Source organism: Endocarpon pusillum (assembly GCF_000464535.1).
Source record: "Endocarpon pusillum Z07020 unplaced genomic scaffold scaffold2726, whole genome shotgun sequence".
NCBI lineage: Eukaryota > Fungi > Ascomycota > Eurotiomycetes > Verrucariales > Verrucariaceae > Endocarpon > Endocarpon pusillum.
The window spans coordinates 50638-71716 of record NW_006916229.1 but is presented as its reverse complement, the minus strand read 5'-3'; the positions used below and the strand labels follow the sequence as shown (position 1 = coordinate 71716).

The following is a 21079-nucleotide window of genomic DNA, read 5'->3' as shown; positions in this document are numbered from 1 at the left end:
CTCGAGTATGGACAGTAACGAGCACTGTTCTGTGCCACTGCGCGAAGGAACTTGGATATACAGCTTGGGGAGCATAAGACATGGAGCCCTCTCCCCACAATACGCTGTCAGGCTGTTTGGCTGTTTGTTTGGAGGGTTTACGAGTGCTCCTGAAATGTGCTGGGGATCGGGCCGAGATACGACTGACGTGCATCTTGGCACAGAACTCCTCCGCCTATCTTAGATATGTATACAATGTATGGGAGCTACTAGTAGCAGATCATGTCCGCAAGCGATGATTATGTAGGATCGATATTCCTTAGGCACCACCACCAGGGTACATGGATGTGAAATCCACAGGCATGATGATTACCGTGCCGGTAAGATTGTAAAACGCGCAACCATCATTCCTGCTGGTTCATGTGACTAGGCAAGTTTACAGCCAAGTAATCCGTATGAACGAAGGCTCGATCCACTGTCGGCACGCTCTCTAAAACATACTGCAAGCTTTCACTCAAATCGTGACTATCCTTGAGACTTGTGTCTTCGTCTAGCACGATATCTACCTCCACGTTCAGTTTGTCGCCTGCATGGTAGGCTTGTAAGCCTTGGATGTACTTGATTGACTTTGCGAAGCGCATGGTAAGGTAGAGGAGCACGTTCCTTTGATCAGCCGTGGCAGCAGCCCCCGTCAGATTTCGGATGTGCTCCGACGAAGTGGATGCCCAGTTAAACATGACGTAGAAGCTTAGAAGAAGGCCACCGAGAGCATCCAGCCACCATATGTTGGCGTAGAATCCAACCAGAGGAAAAATGATGCTGAAGGTATTAAACACCACATCAGTCATGGCGTCTTGAGCAAGTGCCTGCACACTAGAGTTCTTGATCAGGCGACACCATATCCAGCAAAAGCCCTTGATAACCACGGTGCCTACCATGATACAGATTGCCGGTGTCCCAAGCTCGACAACGCTGTGATCTCCAGAGGTCAAGCGACTGAAACACTCCAACGCGACCTGAAAGAAAGATGTAATCATGATGACCGAGAAGACGAGCACCCCGACTGGTTCGAGTCTTCGCCTCCCAATGGGATATGCGTATTGATCCTGTCGGGCAATGAGCTTGGTTGTGACCCAGACGATTGCGGTGCTGAGGAAGTCCAACGCCGCATCCACTAAACTGGCGAGGACGGAGAGAGAAGAGGTCAATACAATGACCGCAATCTTGCCTACGAGGAGGACAAAGTTGGCTGTCAGGTTGATGTAGAGGGCTACAGTCACAATAGGACTTCCACTGTCGACGCCCTCGTCTTCATCGTAGCAGATATCTGGATACGACTCATTGTCCCCCAATAACGGTGTGCTCTCATCCGAGAGCTTATACAGATTCTTTGGCGTCCTCTTCACCCGTCCCTGTGTGTCTCCACTCATGATCGGACTCAGCATTCCATCCTGTGAGGACTGGTTGGTACGTGCGGATTGCGGCTCCTCTGATATGGTCTGAGGTACATGCACCCCTATACTTGCTGGCTGATTGTATTCTTGTATCAACGAATGCGGCAACGAGGAGTCCAGCAACCTGTCGATATAGAGGTATTGCGTAATTAGGAAATTATTCCGCTCATAGTACTTTCGAATGGGCTTCTTCATGCTCTGGAGCTCCTCCTTCGTTTTGTAATATTGCTGCCATTTGTACCTGGGATTACTGTTCCCAATCAACCTCATGCTTCTCATCTGCGGAGTCATCAAGATCTCATGCACAGAGCCCATTCTTCGTAGGTCAATATCCCCTAGCCATAATCGGTGCACTTCGTCGCGCGGTCCCCTGGCTTCATCATCAGATCTGGTGCATGAGCTTCTGCGCTCACGAAGACCGAAAGTCAAGCTAGATCGTTGATGAAGTATGTCGGGCAGCCGCTGGCCACGAGTTGACATTGGCGATTCTTCGTTCAGAGGGATGAAATTGATCAAGGCACCTAACCGACACGGCAGTTTCGGAGGAGAGGCCATAGTTGCTCTACATCAACAAGAGAAGGAGATTGGAATCAAAGGGAAGGATACTCCACCCAATATTTGTAGTCGACGTGCGCATATTGCTTTGATATAGCTCGTCCTCCCCAGATCTCACCTCGGTTTCGTTGCAAGTTTCAACAAATATGGTGTACTCTAGCTCAGCCCATGACGATAGACATTTCTCCCGGGGCGCCACAAAGGCCATTGACCCCACGTGCTCACCTCTGACGCTACTTTGAAGAGATCTTTGTACCCACCATACCCGCCCTGAAATATGACTGACGTAGGGTAGAATCAGCCCCCACAATGCAAGCGCAAAATCGCTGACTGTAGGCGTTTGGAGCTCTACTGACTTGTTTTCCACGCCAACCCATTTCATGCGTACCCTGACGACCGCCAGCTCTCCACTTTGGCACCCGATCACCATACCCAGGCCTTGTATAACCCTTTGCGCCCAAGTGGGGTGCATAGCAATTGACGTACTCCGCAGTGGTGCTGCCGAACTCTACTGTACAGTATCTGTGATCTGCTTGATCCGGTGTGATGATTGATAATCGTCCGCAGTTGATGCATATCGGCCTCATGCAGACCAACGAGCCTAGCTCTACCTCAACATGAGTAACCTAGTTAGTGTACACGTGTACTACGATTGGTCACCGATATCATCAATATCATCAGTTTATGTACCCCCAGAGCGGTTCCTTGAGAAGGCTGGTAAACTCCAAGCATATCAATGAGTACTATCATGGCTTGGAAACTCAATCGTTCTGTTGATTTCTTACAACAACCGAAAGTCCGTTTCTTTAGCTGTTACTTTCTCACCTCGATTCTCTTCTTGCTTGTCCGGAGTGAGCATGCGTTGCAGCGCAGTAAGTATGGCCAATGCATCCAGAGCACACGTTGCCCAGTCCGGCTGCAAATATGTGGTCCAGAGAGTACTTCGACCCCATACAAATCCTAATCATAGTATTAGCCTTGCGAGGTACACACTTCAAAGCTCCAGGATACCAGATGATCGATGAGCTGATAAGCAATGTTCTATTACCAACCAAAAAACTATGTGCTGAAACCTGTTTCGCCAGCCATCTGGGAGCAGACACAAATATTGCGCCATGATTTACGCAGCAGCCTCTTTGTTCGTCTGCCTGTTGACACTATCAAAAGTGAAAATGAATCCATTCTCGTTTACGAATATCTCCCCGAGGATCTGCTCGGCTTTGTTAAGAGTCGCGAAATCCCAATAACTCAGACGAAAGGATTCTGCGTGACGTTTTGAGTGGCCTCAAAGAACTTCATGATAATGATTGGGTCCATACGGGTACGCTAGCTTCAACTATGTACGAGGGCACGGTGCAGTCACTGATCTACACAGACGTCAAATCAGACAACGTCGTGGTTGAGTACAGGCTGCAGCCCAACGGGGAAGTAGATATCTCAAGGGTCAATCTGGCTGATCCAGAGAGCGCCGCCAAAGTCAGGAACGGTGAGCATATCACAGGAATCCAGGTTGGTAACGTCATGTGGCGCAGTCCTGAAGCCCAGGCGGGAATTGGCATTACCAAAGCATCAGACGTGTTCTCTTTTGGGATTGTTGTAAGTGCTCCCGTCGACCTCTCTGTTCCAGCTCCGTTACACCGGGCCTCACTGAACGCTCCACCCACAGTGCATCCATGCTGTGCTGAGACTTCATATCTTTGGTTTCGACAGAGAGAAACTGGTGGAAGGCGTTGAGCCAGAGGTGGAAGTGCTGGAGCGAATGATCTCCTATTTTGGACCAGTGCCCCTGGGGCTCTTGGAACACATCGACAACGATCAATGGTGCCTGGCCTTGATGACCTTGAACCGTAGCTTCTCTAAGGACAAGCCAAGGAGACCCTTCGCTCTTTGGGTCGAGGAGGACTTCCCAAATCTCGACTCTAACCTCAAAAGATTCGTGGGTCGGATGATGAACCTTGATCCAGCTAAGAGGGCAACGGTGGACGAACTCTTGGAAGATCCTTGGTGGGATTAGTCGAAGCTATTCTCCATCTCTTCCACATCGCCTCCTTTCAATTTTCTAATTGACGCTTGAACGCCTGCATTCTATCTTGACTTGAACATCATGACAACGTTCTCAAGCAATCTAGTCAATCTTGACTGGTTGCTGGCTGACACACTCTTTACCATTCAGTCCTCGGGGTTACGCAACTTCCAAGATGCAACAGAGCTCAAGCGAGAGCACAGTGTTGGGCGCCACACCTTTCATTACCCTACAGCCAGCCATTTTTCTTCCACTTTATCTCAATCCACTTCAAGCAAACAGTTGCGGGCTGAAAGCCAATGAAGCACGAGTCCGGGCACGGATACTGTCAAGTCGCGTAATACAGCTCGACCTCCGGAAAGGATATTAGAGACCCTCTTCGGTCAATATGGTATCGCTTTAATAACTCTATTTAGAGCCGTCGTCAATCCAAAAAGAGTCTCCATATGTAGTGTTATCCTTCAAGAACACCAACAGGTTTATTCTCCGAATATCAGAGGTTCTGGTGTGACTACAGGTATGCAGCGTCTCGAGGGTCCGGCTTCCATCACGCGGCATGACAGGCGGCATGACAGGTGGCAGGACGACAGAGGCAAGACCGAGGCCATAAATCCAATAACTTACTAATGCAATAACATTTCTCTCTCTGCTGATTCAAGCTGTACCCATAGCTGGCACAGTCGGCCATGCCCTGACACCGGCCCTTCGGCCTTGTCCCACACGGAGTCTGACAAGCTAACGGTTCGGTCAGGTTCCGACCCGCGTTTAGTGTTTATAGTCGCCCTAAGTTCCTCCTTGACAAGCCCCTTTTCTTGGCTTGGATGGGCTGCAGGGGCCGACCCCTTCAAACAGGCTTGCATTAAGAAGACGAGCATCTGTGTCAAGAAGTGGGTATGTCCTGTTCCCTCACCATTCATCATGACACGTGTGTGGTTCATGCGAGGTGTATCTTATTCCTCATATATTTCATAATCACTCTGCCCCTTTTCTCCTCAATCTATTGGATTCAGCTCTCTGATTCTTGGCTGGAGAATGACTATTTAATAGAGAATATTGTCGGTACTCTTCTTAGCTAGTTGCTGTTCTAATTGTAGCCTCTGCGACAATTGGATTCCTCTCTTTCCCTTTCTCTGCCTCTCTCCTAGCACGGGAAGCACAAGAACCGCAAAAAAAAAACCAAAAAAAAGGGATGGGTGCCCAGAAACAATGGGACCGCTACGACGACGGCGATGAACAGAGACAGGAACCACCAAGGCCAGCCAACCCCGTTGCCCCCAGTCCTTCTCCCGCTGGCACCGCACAAGACTCAGCAGCACCACCAACACCACGTCCAGGACCAGGATCACGACCACCACCCCAAAATCTGCCGCCAGGACTCCTCTCTCCATCACTACAGCCGACTGAACCTGTCCCACGCCGCTGGCATGGCATCCGAGGGAGTACACTCGGACCCGCACCACCGCCCCCATTCTTTTCTCCGCCCGGCCCTCTATCCCAACAGCAGATCCAACCCGACTTCAATCCCTGGGAAACAGCACCCGCACCAAGCGGTTCTGGATCGTCCTCTGCTCCCCGTCCGCCATCCCACCAGCAGACCCAAGAGTCCCGCGGTCCCTTACTGGGTAACTGGACAGCCGCACCCGCACCAAGCGGTTCTGGACGGTCCTCTGCTCCCCGCCCGCCATCCCACCAGCAGACCCAAGAGTCCCGCGGTCCCTTACTGGGTAACTGGAGAGCCACACTCTCATCCGTGCCCGCAACGGCTTCTATGCGTGAACCATCGCGGTCTGCTTCCTCCGAAGGAGAAGTCTCCCGGCCCCCCAGAGCGCCTCTGCCCCAACCACGACCGCGACCTCAGCTTACCGCTTCTGCCTCCACCAGCAGCCTCCACCCCCGGCCAGGATCTCTTGGACTTGCTGAGGCTACTGCTGCTCTCGAGCTACAACTACAGCAACGACAAGAGCGTGGTGCTGATGCGGAGGGAAACGCTCCGCTTTTTGATGGTCTGATGACTCTTCCGCGTGGTGGGTCGCTTCCTTCGGGCAACAGAAGTGGTAGGGTTGGCAGAGACGGGCGCGGTGCCGGTGCTGGTGCTGGTGCTGGCGCTAGGGCGGGCTGGGATGGTCGTGGTGGAAGGGGCCCAGGCGTTACCGGACGTGGTGCTCCTGCCGCGTGACAGGACAACCATCAGGAGCGACAGCAATGCTTACAGAGCTAGTGTGTGAGACAATATGAAACCTTTTTCACTTCCTTGGGGCCTTCCCTTCCCTTTCTCATTTCTCCCCCTGTCCTCCACCTCGTCCCCACAAACCTCACCACAATTTTCTCTTCTCTCGATACGTTCAATTTTTCCGCCCCCACCCTCGGCCTGGAGGGAGAATGGGGGGAAAGAATAACCTGTGAAATCATGTCGGGATCTCGTAGTATTTATGTTTCCCCGCCCATCCCTCGCGTTCCGCGCTACCTGTAAGTATGAACCTTTCACATCTCGATACGGTTGAATGTACAGACAGATAGCCGTCTATATGGAAATCCCCCTCCCCCCTGACCTACCCTTTCGCATTCACCATTACACGTCCCCATACTCTCCAGCCCCTCCATTCACCTGCGAATCTGTTATACGGATCTCCTACCGCCCGTCGCCCGCCGCCTACTCTCCTGTGTGCCGTATGTGGTCCATGATAAAAGGGGCAGCACCACCACCAACCCACCAGGATTGAAATCTTGGTGTTATTTATTCTAAGAAGAAATGAAAAATATTTAATTTCCGATTTTTTTAAGAGGTCAGCTTGGCGGACAGTAGTTGGAGATGAAAATGAAGGAATTCAAGTGAGGTTCAAGTAGTACTTCGGTAAGTATTTCTCGAAGGGAGGGGAGGGTGGTAAGCACGACTACCTACTACTACGTACGTTAGGTTCTTCATGTAGAGAAGCGAGGCGACCAGAACAGGATAGATTTTAGTACGGTATCACATCGCTAGTGGGGATCTTTCGCGGGTATAGGGTCTCATCAGCGTTGTCGCTGAGGGCCGGTCGAGACTGACTCGTTTGCATCGGTTTCAGGCTGATCCCGAAGATATAGTCTCACCATCGCAGTCGTCCCTACTCACCAGTAGTTTATGGCATAGTGTCGGAAGTCGAATGTATGTATGCGTTCGAATAGAGAAGCCCGGCAGACGAGTCACAAGGTGTTACCATCCCAAAGCATAACAGGGTACACAACTACACACGTCTGTAGCTTCAACTCTGATATTTCGTCCTGTCACGGACGCCTTTCTGCAAAGATACATAGTTGGAAGCGACTGTGTGCCTGAGGCTGCTCAGCTCCACATAAACAATCGACCCGTCACCTTTGATCTTCACCACCAAGTCATCCCACGAAAGCTTTCGCAACAGCAGAGTCATTCGATACGTCCAAGGGTTGGATAAAAGCTGTAAGCAGAAAGACTTCTTCGTGTCAATACAGCCAGAAACGGTAAGCTGTGCAATGAGAATCCGTGCAATTTAGAAGGATTGAGCGACAACCAAGCCGAGGAAACGGCCGTTGCGTTCCGGATCATATCATCATCTCTAATGATCACCAAGTTCCCATGCATGCCATCTTCTTTACTAGTCCATCATGAAGTCTCCTCGCAGCATTCTCTCTCCAAGTGGATCAGGCTTGCCCAACTTGGCAGTCAAAGGTGGTGCATGTGCCTTGGGCATCTCTTTAGGTGGTTCCATGGTGCTGATGGAAGTTGCTCGTTGACGAGGTTGAAAAGGATTACCGCTAGCCGAAGCGGAAGGCTGGCGTCTGGTTCGATCACGAAGTGCCTCAGACCAATTGAAGCCCTCACCTATAAGATGGTCAGTATAACGGGTGCAAAATAGTGAAACAGTGAAACATTGTCAGCCGGGGAATTGAGGCACGAAACGTTGCAGCGGCGTAAGGAGCGGGAAAGGAACAAACCTCGACTCCCACCCCTAGTCGTGGCCTTTGAATTGTTGGAAGAAACATCATTACGAGGAGACTCATTTTCTGGCTGTTCGTGTAGTGTAGGAAAAAGAGAAGGAGGCCTACCAGCCGGTGCTGCGCCGGTGCTCCTCACATCCCGAAGAGCTTGTGCTCCAAAGCTAACCCGTCTTGCAAAACTTGGTGAGGCTGGGGTGTTGGTCGGCCCCCCGCTCTGATGATCCTCCTCGATCACAGCACTGTCTTCGAAACTGTTTTTAAATTCGGGGCTGCCTGAGGCCGATGAGGCCACGCTTGCTCGCCGCTGCTTTGCGAAGGCATTGAGAGGAGAATTCTGGCTGTTGGGACTATTTCCGCCCAAGCCGAGTGTTGTGATGGACATGCCACGCCGGTTGCCCTGAGTATTGCCCATTGGAGTTGAGGGGTTCGGAGGAGAATAAGATGAGGTATAAGTGCCTGCAGCAGGCCGAGGGATGAACATTTCTGTGATGGAGGAGCGTCGACGTCCAGAACCAGGTGGCAAAGGGGGGGGTTGTTCGGACATCGTAGAAGTCTGGAGGAGCAAGTCGGATATCAGATTTAGGCGTCTAATCGGTCGTTGCAGGAAAGGAGACGATTGTATTCCGAAGATACACAAACGTGTCTTTCAGCTCAGTTTGACGCCCAACGAATGATCGAGTTTCAGTGCAGTGTTGCAACACAAAGGAAGCTATTGAGGCCCGGGGGGTCGTTTCAGGTTGGAGGGGTAGATTGTCTGAAGGGAGGAACGTCGTGAGAAGGCAATCCAATACTCAAAAGCCGATGGTAAGTTGGTGACAAAGGACAGCAACACACAAAAGAGGGAGTTAAGAACACAGCAGCTCAAGAGAGGAGAAGAAATGGAAACGTGGCAGAGTAGACGGGAGGGAGAGTTGAGTTGAAGGGAGGGCAGATGGGACTGGATGGGCCGTTGAGTGTTCACAGACAAAGAACCAATCACCACATACACCGCACGGACCACACCCAAATGACCCCAGATTCTTGACAGAGATGACGATTGGCTCCAGCTTAAAAAGTGGGGCATCGTTTCAGGGGTGGAGTGGCCTGATCGACGATTCATCATGCATCCTACGGTAGATCAGTCTGGGGAAGAGAGACCGGATTCATCGGGATGCCTTGGCCCTTGGACGGGGCAGCTACGGGGCAGCTACTTGGGCAGCTACTGGGCGGTAAGCGACGTAATGGGTAATACTCGAGTAACATAGTGTGAATGGCAGATTGGTCTTGTACGTTGATGTCATCTCAGGTTGATAATCCTGAAGAGGGTCTCTGGATCCGACGAACCGCTGAAAATATACGCCCAGACACAAACACTTGTGAAGTGATTGTAATGGAGTTTCCCCTAGTGCAGGCCGCTATTCATACATATGAAACCCGCGGAGAAAGTGCGGAAGGGGAGGATAGAAGACTAAACGTCTAGCAAAGACAGCCCGGCCAGCCATGCGCCAATGTCGTCATACCCAATCACCTGACCTTTCAAGCATCGTTTCTCGGTCACTACCAGAGCTATTACCTCTCAGAATTTCTGATAGCCATTCCCGCCTAGGCCACTTTTGGTGTCCTGCATCCGCAGGGCCCGCTGGCGGTTCATCTCCGCTCTAAAAGCGAGCAGCTCTGCGGTGCCCTTTTCGAATTCAGCATCAGCAAGGACACGTTCTTTCTTGCCAGCCCTTCGTTGCTTGATGCAGCAGAAAGCCATAATGCCCATCGCAACGAGTAGCACACCACCAACGGAGCAGAAGATGGCGATCTTGGCAGTATCGGAGAGTGCTCTCCAGCGCTGGGCGGCAGTCTGCGCGGGGGAGACGCTGTTGTTGCCATCAAGACCAAAGGCACGTTTTGTGCCACTGAGAGGAGGTACAGGTCAGTGTGCGCTCCTGATGCAGAGAACCAAAAAAGCGCTTCGGAGGATAAGGACTTACTTGATGACCTCAATACTTTCCATGCTTCCAGTCTGGTCACTCCAGTGGTATTCTGTCGCAGTACTGGCATCGCTAACACGAACACTCTTGACAGCCATGGTGAAGGGTGCCTGCTCGTAGTCTACCGCTCCTCCTGCCCACTCAATAGTGTATTCATTGTTTTTGGGATCTCCGCCAGGCCAGATACCCAGACGAACATCAGCAGGAGTTTGCGGGTAATTCTTGCCTCCGTTCGCCTCTTCCTTCTTGAGTGTTCGAATAACTTGACCGTCAATGTAGAAATCAGTCTTGTCCTTTTGCCAGTCGGTGGTGTAGTTGTGGTAGAGCTCTTGCGGAGTCTGCACTTCATGCCAAATGGCGCGGTCGTAGGAAGTTGTATTGCCCTTGCCGAAGTAGTTTGTCTGTACATGGGTCTGATTCCCACCAATCCACTCCCAATCGATCTCATCCAAGTCGTCACTTTGGATCACAATTGAACTAACGACACCCTGGCCCAGAGCAGCTTTCATGATGACCTCGACCTGTCCGAAGAAGATATGGAAATTGGACTGAATGGTAGGAGACTCGAGTTTCTTCTCGATGATAAATTGTGCCCCTTCTTTAAAGTCATAATTGATCGTTCCAGCGGTGGTGTTCCAGACATCGGTCGACATTATTTGCGATGTAAGATCGATACTATAGTTCGAGATGCCGAGAGCGATGTCGTTGGGGCAACCGGTCTGGTTCATGGGGTTGCAGAAAGACCATGTTTGCGCAAAAGTAGTGGGTGTAAGGATCGCAATGAGAACGGGGAGTGCCCCAAAGAGTGTTGAAATATGCATGGTAAAAAGGTACGGAGCTTTTACTAGCTGGATGTATCAGTACCAAAGGTGAGCTGCTGAGCAGTGGATGCTGGAGTTGGTAGAAATGTGGTATAAACAAATTTGAAGCACGCGAGAAGCTCTGGAATGAGTGACGTTGTGCCCGATTGCACGAAGTGGCAGATGACTTCTTCAAGAAGTCCTCTTTAACAACAAAACACAAAAAAGAGTGACAGCGTGCTCGCAGCGCAACGCGGACGGGGAAATGGTACAACGAACAAGAAAAAAGGAGCGTTGACGAACAAGGCGCTTCGTGGGCTTGTGGTAGACTCGAGCAGTTGGCTCGCTATTAGTGGTAGCCAGTAATCAGAATAAAAAAAGGGGCGCCTCAATCCCTGCCAAAAATGCCCGTTCTGGTTAAGCCAACCGTGGTTTGGAGGACCAGCACCGAATGAACAAGTAGTATATCTACTTAGCGCCAGATACTGTACTACGGGTCAGGAACGTGGACTTGGCACTCGTCCCAAGGCGAAGATCAACAGGGGCAACTCCTCTTGTGTATGGAGTAACTTGCTACTTAAGCACTCAACATATTACGTAGAGCACTAAGATAAGGAAAGGCCATCTGGGATTCTGCGCATTTAGCGAGTCCGTAGTGATATCATCTTGACTATGTATTTGAATAGAAGAAATTGATTACGGCGATCCTAATGCCTGTATTGTTGTTTGGTGCTAGGAGGCAATGGACAAGCTCACGTCTGAATGTAGGACAAGCCGATCGCTAAATCGGAGTCCTACTAAGTCTTTCATACACAACATTGATGAACATATATTGAACAGGGAGAAATCGGTCTGGTAAGCTACAGATGTGCTCTTCAACGTACTGACGAATCAGGATGCATTGGTCCTCATTGTGCTTTTGATGGTGGGAAAGCCTATGCTGCTCCGCTGGAATCTCATCTCATAGCAGAAGGGTGCGACGACATGAGAAGGGTAGTGCGATGCTGGAGAATATGCAGATGATGCAGGTATCGCCGCAGTGTTGTGCGTGTGCAGATATCATGCAATCTCTGCTGCTGCTGATTGTGAGCTTGACCAAGGTGTTGTAACCTGACCTACGAAATTGTCCGTCCGGCAATACTATCAATACTGCCCGGAACTCTTTACACTTCTTCTAGATGTGCTATCCATGTCTCATACCTCCATTTTGATGTGCCTCTTCGACATTGCTTCAATACGCTTCTCGAGTGCCCCACAGGGATCTTTCGATGGATCAGCATCCATGTCAAGAATGTCCAAGGATGCTTGTAAGATGACTCACGTGGGAGGTGACGGAGTCCGCCATCTGGTCCAAGGAAAAAGTGAGGTAAGCTGAAACATAAATCTACTGATCGCTTGACACCTCAGCAGCGTGAAGTAATCAACGAGCTCCATAAGCTTGAGCAGTATTTCATATGGGATCGGGCCGGTGAAGTACCGTCGTTCAACAGCAGGTGTTGCAAATTCATCACAAGTAGGATGGGGTGAGATGGTCAGATAAAAGAAACGGCGATCATTTGTACAAGGTAGAAAGTAGGTGGTGGTGATGTTAAGGGATGCAACAAGAGAACGAAGGAGAACAGACTGTTGATACAAGCTGGCCAGCGCTTGCCGTGAGCCTTGTAGCCCTTGTATCATAAACTGGTCGACAACACTGATATTCCTGGGCTCTCAATCAAGACTAGCACTATCTGGAGACTTTTGTTCCTTATTGGTACTCCAAGAAAGATTCATTCGAAATATGCTAAGTCTCAAGAGATATTCAGGAAAATTGCTGAAAGGTTAAACGTAGCAACGCCCTTGGCAAGATACATGAAAGGAAACATCCAACAGTGCTTCTGCTATTACAGCGTCCTCTATCGATCCAGAGGTGCTGGTTATCATCTGCAAATAACTCAACGACTGGCTGACCTTTGTTCACCAAACCACCGCCTTATAGTTTTCTTCAACAGAGATGTATCAGTTGTGCCTGAGACTCATTGATCAATGTCACTGATCCTGTATTAAATACCCCACTATAGCTTGTCTAGCTGATCTTTATATGTAACATCCCATAAATCGTGCGCCAGCCTTGCCACATTCATGCCTACATTATCGCCATGAGAGTATATCCAGATATCTGAGCTTTATAACTACATTATATGCCGCCGAGGATTTGCAACGCTAGTCAAGACTGGACCAAATGATCGCAAACTAAAATGCTCATTCAAGGCTCCACAGATGTGCCTTGCCTTCTCACAGGACTTGCAGGTGTGTTTGGTTCTGTGGCTCCTTCGACGCTGATGCTAGGGAGGGTGTCAATCTGAGGAAGCCTTGGAGCCTTACTGGCTATCCTCATAGGAGGGCCGTCCCTTCTGCTTGGTATCGCCTCATCATGGAGTCCAATGTGATTGTTCGGGAAGCTAGAGGTAGCCGCAACATCTCTATCCTGGACTGGAGATATGTAGGCAGGTGCATCACCCCACTGGTCATCGTATTCGGGAGGCGGAGCCATGGCTGGAGGACTGGGACCCAGAGGAGGTGGAATATGGGATTCACCAACGTCATCCGACCCGCCGCTGATTTCTGTTGTGAAGCTCGGCATTGCTGGAGAAGATGAAGAGGTCCTATTGTGGGCCAAATCATATCCGCGCGGACTTCTCTGGCCGCTACTACTCCGAACGTGTTCGTGGACAGCAGGCGGTGTTATCAGAACAGGCTGCGGAGTGTCCAGCTCAGACGCTGCTGTCGAGATGCTCAGAGAGCTAGGGGAACGCCCGCGCAGTCGAGGGTGCGGAAGGAATGAGAAGAACGAGGAAGACCCGGATGCAACACGGCTGTGACTTGGACCTTGACTTGGACCTTGACTTGGACCTTCGCCCATAGGAGCAGCACCATCGAGTAAGCCGCCCCGTTCGGAATCTTCACTGTTAGCTCGGAGGCGGCTGCCATCATGTCGAACATGGCCCACGTCGGCATACGAGACGCTCGATACTCGTCGATCCCGCCCACGAGATTGGTGCTCGGCTAACATTGTTGCTGCTGTCAGGTCAGTGGTTGAGCCTGCATTCGCCGCTTCGGCTCTGAGCCTGGATTGTAATCTGAGCTCCTCAAGCCTTTCGAAGTCGCCTCTGGCCCGCGCTTCTCTTCTTTCTTGTCTTCTTCGTTCTCGCTCTTCCACTTCCCGCCGTCTTGCCAGCCGAATTTGGTATAAAGACTCCATCTCCTCGTCCCGTCTGGCTTCCTCTTCATCTACGGTTTCAGGGAATTCAACGACGGTGTCCATTCCTGCTCTTTCACCTTCGCGACCAATAACCTGTTCCGACTCCTTTGGGGCTTGGGAATATGCAGGCAGTGTCATAACACTTCTAACACTGGTATTTCTGTCCACACCAGCCTCGACAGCTGAGCGCGCAGCGGACTCATCTTCCGAGGTGGCTCTGTCGTTGGTAGTAGTGGGAGTTCCGGAATAACTCTGCGACCGATCGTGCGTTGATACTTGGCCATACGATTTGTTGCGTGTTCTCCAAAACTGCCAACTGGTTCTTGATGGTGGGAGCTTTCGGTGCACACCGCGGCGTCTGATGTATGTGTATGATAGTAAGACAACAGTGAGGAAGATGAGTGCAGCTGCGGAGACCTGAGAAGGAGTAATCAGCACGTGCCGTTGGAATGCTATTCCGCGATTCTAAACTAACAGAAAGGAATATGACTCTGGAATCGCGTGCGGACTCTTGCTGAGCGTCTCGCTTGAACTGGCTATGATGCAGCAACGAAAACTCTGCTGGCATATACATTTTGTTCGATTGATCAAGCGATCGAGTCTGCAGAGTGATCAATTGTCTGGCAGCAGAGCATCAACTCTTGCCATTGAGGGTTGATTAGTAACCAGTCAGTCCTGACATGACATGAGCCCGTCTTCGTGGGCAGCAACCGTCAAGTCTGCGGTGAAGAAGTATCCTCAGTGTTCGAACACTTGGTCTGCGCTTTGATAGATACTGTTCGACGAATATCCTCTGAAATTGGTGACAATGAAACATCGAGAAAGGCTTGCTCAATGATCCTCCAAGGCAGCGCGGCTATGTAACTAGCAGCCCGGCTCAGCCCCCAGCACCCTTGTACTGGGTAGCCCAGAGCTACGGATGACGACTTGATACGGTGTGGGGCTGGACCTGTCCGGCCGAAGCGCTCAGAACGATGATTCCCGAGTAACATTTCTCGTAATTTCAAGTAAGTAGGTCATGTATTGCAAGATGAGGCAATAAAAGACAGCCAGCACATGCAAAGTTGTTCTGGGAAACTTGGGAGGGCTTCCCCAATTTCACCTTCTACTTGCTCGCATCGAGAGCTAGGTAGTAGGCATCTTACATATCAACACATATCTTCCAGTAACATCCTCAGAATAATGGAGTAATAACACACACATGTTCAATCTCGGATGAAACAATAATGATGAGAGGGGCGGGTACGATTACGATTACGATTACTACTTAGTATATGTTACTAGAGCCGTTACCACCCGCGGTGGTTCTGATTGGGAAGGGCTTGGCATAGGTCTAGGGTACTAGTACGTAGTAGTACTAGTAGCCACGGCGGGGTCGGCACTAGTCCCAGAAGGGGTGATCAGTAAACAATTGAAATCCAGAGCTTGCAAGTCAAACACTTCCAACCAAACATTGATATATCAGCATTGACACAGCACACTACGGTTCTTCATACTTGAACTGAAGCTTGCACACCACTTGCTCGATGCCTCTTGACCAGCTCTATTGCTGATCACTCCCACCACAATGGCACCCTCTCCTCAGCATCCAGATCCTCCACGTCTCGGTACGGTTCTGAGTCGCAGGAACTGGGAGGAGCGAAGACCCAATTCAACCATCTCATCTGTCGTTAGCCATGGCTCGGCTGGTGATGGTACGCGTGGCTCCTTTGATCCTGAAAATGAAGCCCTTGTATCCACCGGACTTCTAAATAACTCACCTCCAAAGGACAATCACGAGAGTCCCAAGAATAAAGCATACCAGATTGACATGAAAGCCGCGAAAGCTGCCTTTTCCGAAGGCTCTGAAAGTGGCTCTGACGCAGCTGATATCAGCATAGAGATTGGTAGAGGAGGCAGACATGGGCGCGACGCAATGGAAGACTCAAGGAATGATGATAGCATTCACTCTTCCAATGCCATGATCGGTGAATACAGGGTCATGTACTCTCCACCACTCTCTACACATCGACGTGCATCAAGGACGAGCAATAACGACCAAGCTCGTAATCTTCGTCAAGACGCGCAGATCAGACTTGCGAGCATGGCTTCGCAGAAAGAGAATCGTGATCCAGCATCGGTACCATTCAAGTCATTTAAGTCTTCTGATGTGTCGTCCAAAGCCAAGAGAAAGACACTAGGGGAAATCAATGCCCGAGCATCAGAGATGTATGATGGATCACTCCTGAACGACGATCGACCTACTCAGCCTGCACCCATCACTAAGACTACGCGATTTAGTCATTCGAAGCGTGATCCATCGAATCAGCTTCGTGCCAACAGCACCAATACTGCAACCGACATGGCAGATGTCAACCAGTCATACGCTCTGCCAGATCTTCCCAACCTATCCCAGTTGATGTCAGGAACAATTCAGGATAGGACTCCAGGGAGAATTCGTCTCGCCTCCCATCCGGCTCTCGCGCAAACACCACGAGCTCCTTTTCATAAAGCAATTGATACAGTGCCAATTCCTGATGATGAGAAGGCCATCTTTGTATCCTTGAACTTTCTGCAAGGGAAAGTCAAGGATTTAGAGGCGGCCACTAGGGAATTTCAGAAAACTATTGAAGAACTCAAAACGAAGAATTTGGTTCTCAAAGCGGAGAAAAGAGATTTGAAGGTGGATAATGACAGGTTGCGCAAGGAGAATGTGGAGCTGCGCACGGGATATGCGCAATTTCTCGAATCTCGTCAACACGAGCAACATCATCAAGAGCAGATTTCCCCACAGAAGCGACGACATACAAATGTCTCTGTCCAAGTCAACAACGAGGTATCCAAGATAGTCAAGGAGCGCCAGGAAGAAGACCTATTCTCCCTGACACCAACCGAGTCTGTCAAGATCCGACCAATGTCGGCACCACCACCACAGAGACACGAGAGTGCTGTTAAGAGTAGCTCTATCCTTCATAGATCAGATTCACAGAAATACGCAGTTTCCGGCAATGCAAGACATAGCAAGAAAGTCGTGATTGAGGAGACAACTACCAGAAGTGGTAACAATGACCGCCAAAATATGGCACGAGATCAGACGCGGACTCAGGATGTCACCTATCTGAGCACCCAACCTGTACCACAATATCTTTTGGATCTTCGAAACATGGTCGAAGCGGAGAGGGTTGACGCAAAGAAGCGCAAGCATGGCAAAGAAAATCATGGAGCGACCAGCTCTGCCAGTCATAGGTTGCATGAAATGACAGCAGCATCAACAACCACAGATCAACCAACGCTTCCGCGAAAATCTTCCATGAAAGATGTCAGCCGACGGGACTTCAACTCTGAGTCTGCTGCTGCAGTCCTTGCTAGAGTCCGAGCAGAGAAGGAGAGCATGTCCCAGCAGGCTTACGACCAGGATATTTCCGAAGACATTACAGACCAAGCCTCATGTCCTCTGTCACAGACTGCTCGTCGTAACTCAGATCCAAACTCCACCGCCGCATCCAATACTTCCCGCCGCCGCCGTCGAACGACAGTCTTTGAACACGAAAACATGACCTCGGGCTTCATCATCCCAGACATCACTATCGCCCAGCCAACATCAACAGCCGCAGCCGCCGGAGCAACAACCTCTCAAGCACCGGAAGTGAACATCCACCTCACCGACGCAGCCCAACACGTCATCCACAGCGTCAACCCCCACGACGCCGTAAACTGTATCGTCTGCTCCCGTCTCACCTCCACGACCACCAATCACAGCAACGCCAACTGCGGCGCCGAGAAAAAGACCATCGTAGTCCCCAAACCTATCCCCGTCTCTGACACCCCCGTCTCCCCAACCAGCGATAACCCCGACCCGACTCTCCGACCTGCACAGCCCCCCGGCGTTGCCCTGGCAATCGTCCTCAAAGAGTTGCACGATCAGCATGAGCATCTGAAAGCGAGGTTGGCGACGGCGCAGGCGAAGTATCAGCAGACAGACCCGAGGCTGAGTCGTGCGAAGAGGGGGAGGTTGAGTAGCGAGATTGAGAAGTTGCAGGGCCAGTGTGATCGGTTGGCGGATATGATTTATAGGCTGTATGACGTCGTGGAGGGACAGAGAGGGAGTGGGTTGGAGATGAGTGAGGAAGAGGTGGAGGTTACGGTGATTGGGCTGAGGGAGGTGTTGGGGAGGATGGGAAAGGAGGACGATGGTGGAAGTGATGATGGCAGTGAGGGTGATGCTGTGGAAGGGACGGAGTAATAGATTTTGGGAAGAGAGAGGGCGGATGGGCGAGAATGGTGGAGTACTGGGTATCATGGGCATTGTTTGAGAATATGGCTATGGCGTTCGTGTCCGTCCTTTTCTTAATTCACAAGCTTCTTGCCCTACTCAGCATTCCACCTGGATAGGCCAGGCAGGCTTCGGTTAGACCTCTTCTGTTGGAATACACTTCGTTAACAAATTGTCGCTTATCTACGTGAGCGAAAATGCTTCCACTCCAACACACTGCGGCTCTCTGATCACGACGCCACCCTCAATAGAACAAAAATAAATACCCTGAATTACCCGTACAAATTACCGCCTTCAGCAACATATCACATGTGAAGCAGAAACTCTCACTCATGCACACACGAATCATGTTGACAATATCTGAACTGTAAAGGGTGAAACGAATCGCCAAGTCCACGAAAATCCTTCCTTTTCTTCTCTCTGTAAGGAGAGGGAGAAGGAAGGAACGGACATGGCGTCAGAGAGCCCTTTGCCCTTGCCCCTTTTTTGGGGGGCGCGAGGCTTCATCTTGGAATTCAACGTCGAGTGCGAAATGACAGGTTGAAAGAGGTTTAGCTGTTCATTTCGTGGATTTTGCCTTTGCTGTAATGATTTGGTGACGTTCCGTTTGTGTGGTTGGAGGAGGAGGGGAGAGGGGAGAAGGGATTAGGCTGGGGTAGGGTTGTGGAGTTAGACTGGGATGGATGGGGAAAAGAGAGGGGGGGATGATCATGTAGGGCGATTGTGTGCGTGGGGTGAGAGGACGGAAGGCTGAGATAAGGGTGTAGGAAATGAGATGAGGAGGTTATGCGAGGATGCTGAGGTGCAGATTGGAGTCATAAGGAGATATTGTTGCAGAGAGCTGGAAGGGGGTATGGAACGTTACTGAGCTGCTCCGCAAGTGCTCTTCTAGTTGTTTCATCTCAATCTAGCAGCTTTGAACCTACTGATCTTCTTCTCCTTTCCATTCTCATCGATCGTAGGGAGAGGCGTCATCTCTTCGCCGTAATTATCCGCTTCGCCGTCGCCAACGAATCCTCCTTGTCGTTGGATCATGCGGTTACGGATCTTGTAGTACTCACCAGCGATCTCTTGACGATGGATTGTTTCGTCAAGATCGTCAGGATTGGGTGGGCTGGCTTTGGAGCTTGGCACTCGCTCAATAATGCTGTCCGTATGAATTGTGTTGGGTGGCATTGGTGATTTTGAGGCATTCCTGAGAGGGTGTTGTGGGAGTTGGGAGGTAGGAGAAGGTGGTAGTAAGGGGGTTTGTGGCATGGCTTCTCGAGCGGCTATGAATCTCGAAGGCTTTCTCGCCACGGCTTGTACGGTTGGTTGAGTTCTGTCAGGAGGCTCGATTGTCGATTGTCGTTCCACAATAGAGTTCTTGACGGGTTCGACCAACCTTGGTTGTACGAGCCGGGTTCTGGGTATAGGTACTTCTTTAAAAAGAGATTGTGGGCTTGCTTCATGTGCAATGTCCAAGTCATCAGCGAAAGCGACTTTCTTCCTTGGCTTTGATGATTTTGGCTCTGGGTCTGGCTGTCCAGGAGTGCGCTCCGTACTGACGTCTGATTTTGCCACTCGAGCGAGTGCAGCTTTTCGTGCTGCTTCAGCAGCTGGAGGTCTTTCGAGCTCCTTCCGGACTTCCTGTGGTAGTCTGGTTGCATCGGGTCCCAGGTTCTGCATTCCTTTTATGCCGTGCTTCTCCTCTAGCTCCCTCATCTTCTCGAGATATTTCTTGCTCAGAGCAGGATGCTTGACCATGCCACTCTCGTTTTCTGATTCATCTTCGTCCTCGACATCGTCCTCGACATCGTCCTCGTCAAAGTCACTGCCGAAGGAGACATTGCTCTCGTTCTCCTCCAAGTCCAATTCAGCCACAATGGCACCCACTTCCCCTAATCCATACTGGATCATTTCACGGCGGAGCGCAGCTTCCTCAGGCGTATCGTCGGGATGAGTAGCTGTAAGCCTTTCATTGTCATTGCTCTCCCCTGTCTTATCTAGGCCAGCATTGGAGGTAAGCGAGACAGGCGCGGCAATAACATGAGTCCCATTCTCCTGGCTTGAGCCTTGTCTGGTGGTTTCCGAAGAGGCAGGAGAACTTCTGTGTCCTCCGTTCCCATCCCCTCTGCTTCTAGTCAGGCTATTGTCTAATGTGGAGTCCTGTTCGGCTTGTCGTTCGAGACGATTTCCGGAAGCAGCGGGCTCCTTCCGCGTACTTGGTTCAATCCTCGAACATGACTCCATGGCTCTTTCTCCTTTCGACATTGATTCAGCACCATTACTTTGCCTTTTTGTAGTCGTGACAATGCCGTCCTGCTCCAATAAGTCCTTCACACCGGCCTTTTTCAACACTTCAACCAGCTGCGGCGCTGTAGATCCTGGTGTCTCGACTTTGCTGGAAACAACATTGCCGTCGTCGTCTAACTCCTCGGTAATGTCTGTAAGTGGTAGCCCAGCATCTTCTCTATAGTCAGGGTCCTTGGCAAGCAATATCGCATTCCTCTTCTTCTGGGCATCAGAAATCTGCTTTTCGATGGTGCGAGCATTTCGTGAAACGTAGTCCACTCTCTTTGCCAGTAAATCGACTATTTGATCTTGAGATCGAGGACACTCTTGTCCACCTACAATGGTTTGCAACTCCCTTTCATCCACAAGCTCTGCTCCAAAGTCTCTTGCAATCGCCAGCACATCATTGGTATTGCTTCCGTCTGGGAGGCTGGCGATTTCCTCTCTCAGTCCTTCGTATTCAATCTCGCAGGTCTGCCAATGCTGCAGAGCTTTTCGAAGCTTATTGATGTTTACTTCGAGCTCTTTACGTTGTCGCTCGATCTCTGCAAGGCCCGAGTCATCCATGAGCGAGAAGTGACTTTGGTTT

General features: G+C 50.6%; 8 protein-coding genes across 8 annotated transcripts; 3 read left to right on the top strand and 5 right to left on the bottom strand.

Annotated features, from left to right (window-relative positions):
* Positions 1 to 383: 383 nt before the first annotated feature.
* On the bottom strand, positions 384 to 1988 carry EPUS_07548 (uncharacterized protein; the record flags this gene model as incomplete). Its single annotated transcript, XM_007803786.1, has 1 exon — positions 384 to 1988. The coding sequence occupies one exon, from the start codon at positions 1986 to 1988 to the stop codon at positions 384 to 386; it is 1605 nt and encodes a 534-aa protein (XP_007801977.1).
* A 1338-nt stretch (positions 1989 to 3326) lies between these two features.
* Positions 3327 to 4002, top strand: EPUS_07547 (uncharacterized protein; the record flags this gene model as incomplete). The annotated part of the gene is made up of 2 exons (XM_007803785.1): positions 3327 to 3584; positions 3655 to 4002. The coding sequence occupies 2 exons, from the start codon at positions 3327 to 3329 to the stop codon at positions 4000 to 4002; spliced, it is 606 nt and encodes a 201-aa protein (XP_007801976.1).
* A 1198-nt stretch (positions 4003 to 5200) lies between these two features.
* EPUS_07546 (uncharacterized protein) lies at positions 5201 to 6187 on the top strand (the record flags this gene model as incomplete). The annotated part of the gene is made up of 1 exon (XM_007803784.1): positions 5201 to 6187. One exon carries the CDS (start codon positions 5201 to 5203, stop codon positions 6185 to 6187), a length of 987 nt encoding a protein of 328 aa, XP_007801975.1.
* Positions 6188 to 7619: 1432 nt separating this feature from the next.
* On the bottom strand, positions 7620 to 8506 carry EPUS_07545 (uncharacterized protein; the record flags this gene model as incomplete). Its single annotated transcript, XM_007803783.1, has 2 exons — positions 7620 to 7846; positions 8071 to 8506. 2 exons carry the CDS (start codon positions 8504 to 8506, stop codon positions 7620 to 7622), a joined length of 663 nt encoding a protein of 220 aa, XP_007801974.1.
* Positions 8507 to 9517: 1011 nt separating this feature from the next.
* Positions 9518 to 10744, bottom strand: EPUS_07544 (uncharacterized protein; the record flags this gene model as incomplete). The annotated part of the gene is made up of 2 exons (XM_007803782.1): positions 9518 to 9848; positions 9924 to 10744. 2 exons carry the CDS (start codon positions 10742 to 10744, stop codon positions 9518 to 9520), a joined length of 1152 nt encoding a protein of 383 aa, XP_007801973.1.
* A 2224-nt stretch (positions 10745 to 12968) lies between these two features.
* On the bottom strand, positions 12969 to 14538 carry EPUS_07543 (uncharacterized protein; the record flags this gene model as incomplete). The annotated part of the gene is made up of 2 exons (XM_007803781.1): positions 12969 to 14381; positions 14440 to 14538. 2 exons carry the CDS (start codon positions 14536 to 14538, stop codon positions 12969 to 12971), a joined length of 1512 nt encoding a protein of 503 aa, XP_007801972.1.
* Positions 14539 to 15531: 993 nt separating this feature from the next.
* Positions 15532 to 18186, top strand: EPUS_07542 (uncharacterized protein; the record flags this gene model as incomplete). Its single annotated transcript, XM_007803780.1, has 1 exon — positions 15532 to 18186. One exon carries the CDS (start codon positions 15532 to 15534, stop codon positions 18184 to 18186), a length of 2655 nt encoding a protein of 884 aa, XP_007801971.1.
* Positions 18187 to 19113: 927 nt separating this feature from the next.
* On the bottom strand, positions 19114 to 21057 carry EPUS_07541 (uncharacterized protein; the record flags this gene model as incomplete). The annotated part of the gene is made up of 1 exon (XM_007803779.1): positions 19114 to 21057. The coding sequence occupies one exon, from the start codon at positions 21055 to 21057 to the stop codon at positions 19114 to 19116; it is 1944 nt and encodes a 647-aa protein (XP_007801970.1).
* Between the last annotated feature and the right edge of the window lie 22 nt (positions 21058 to 21079).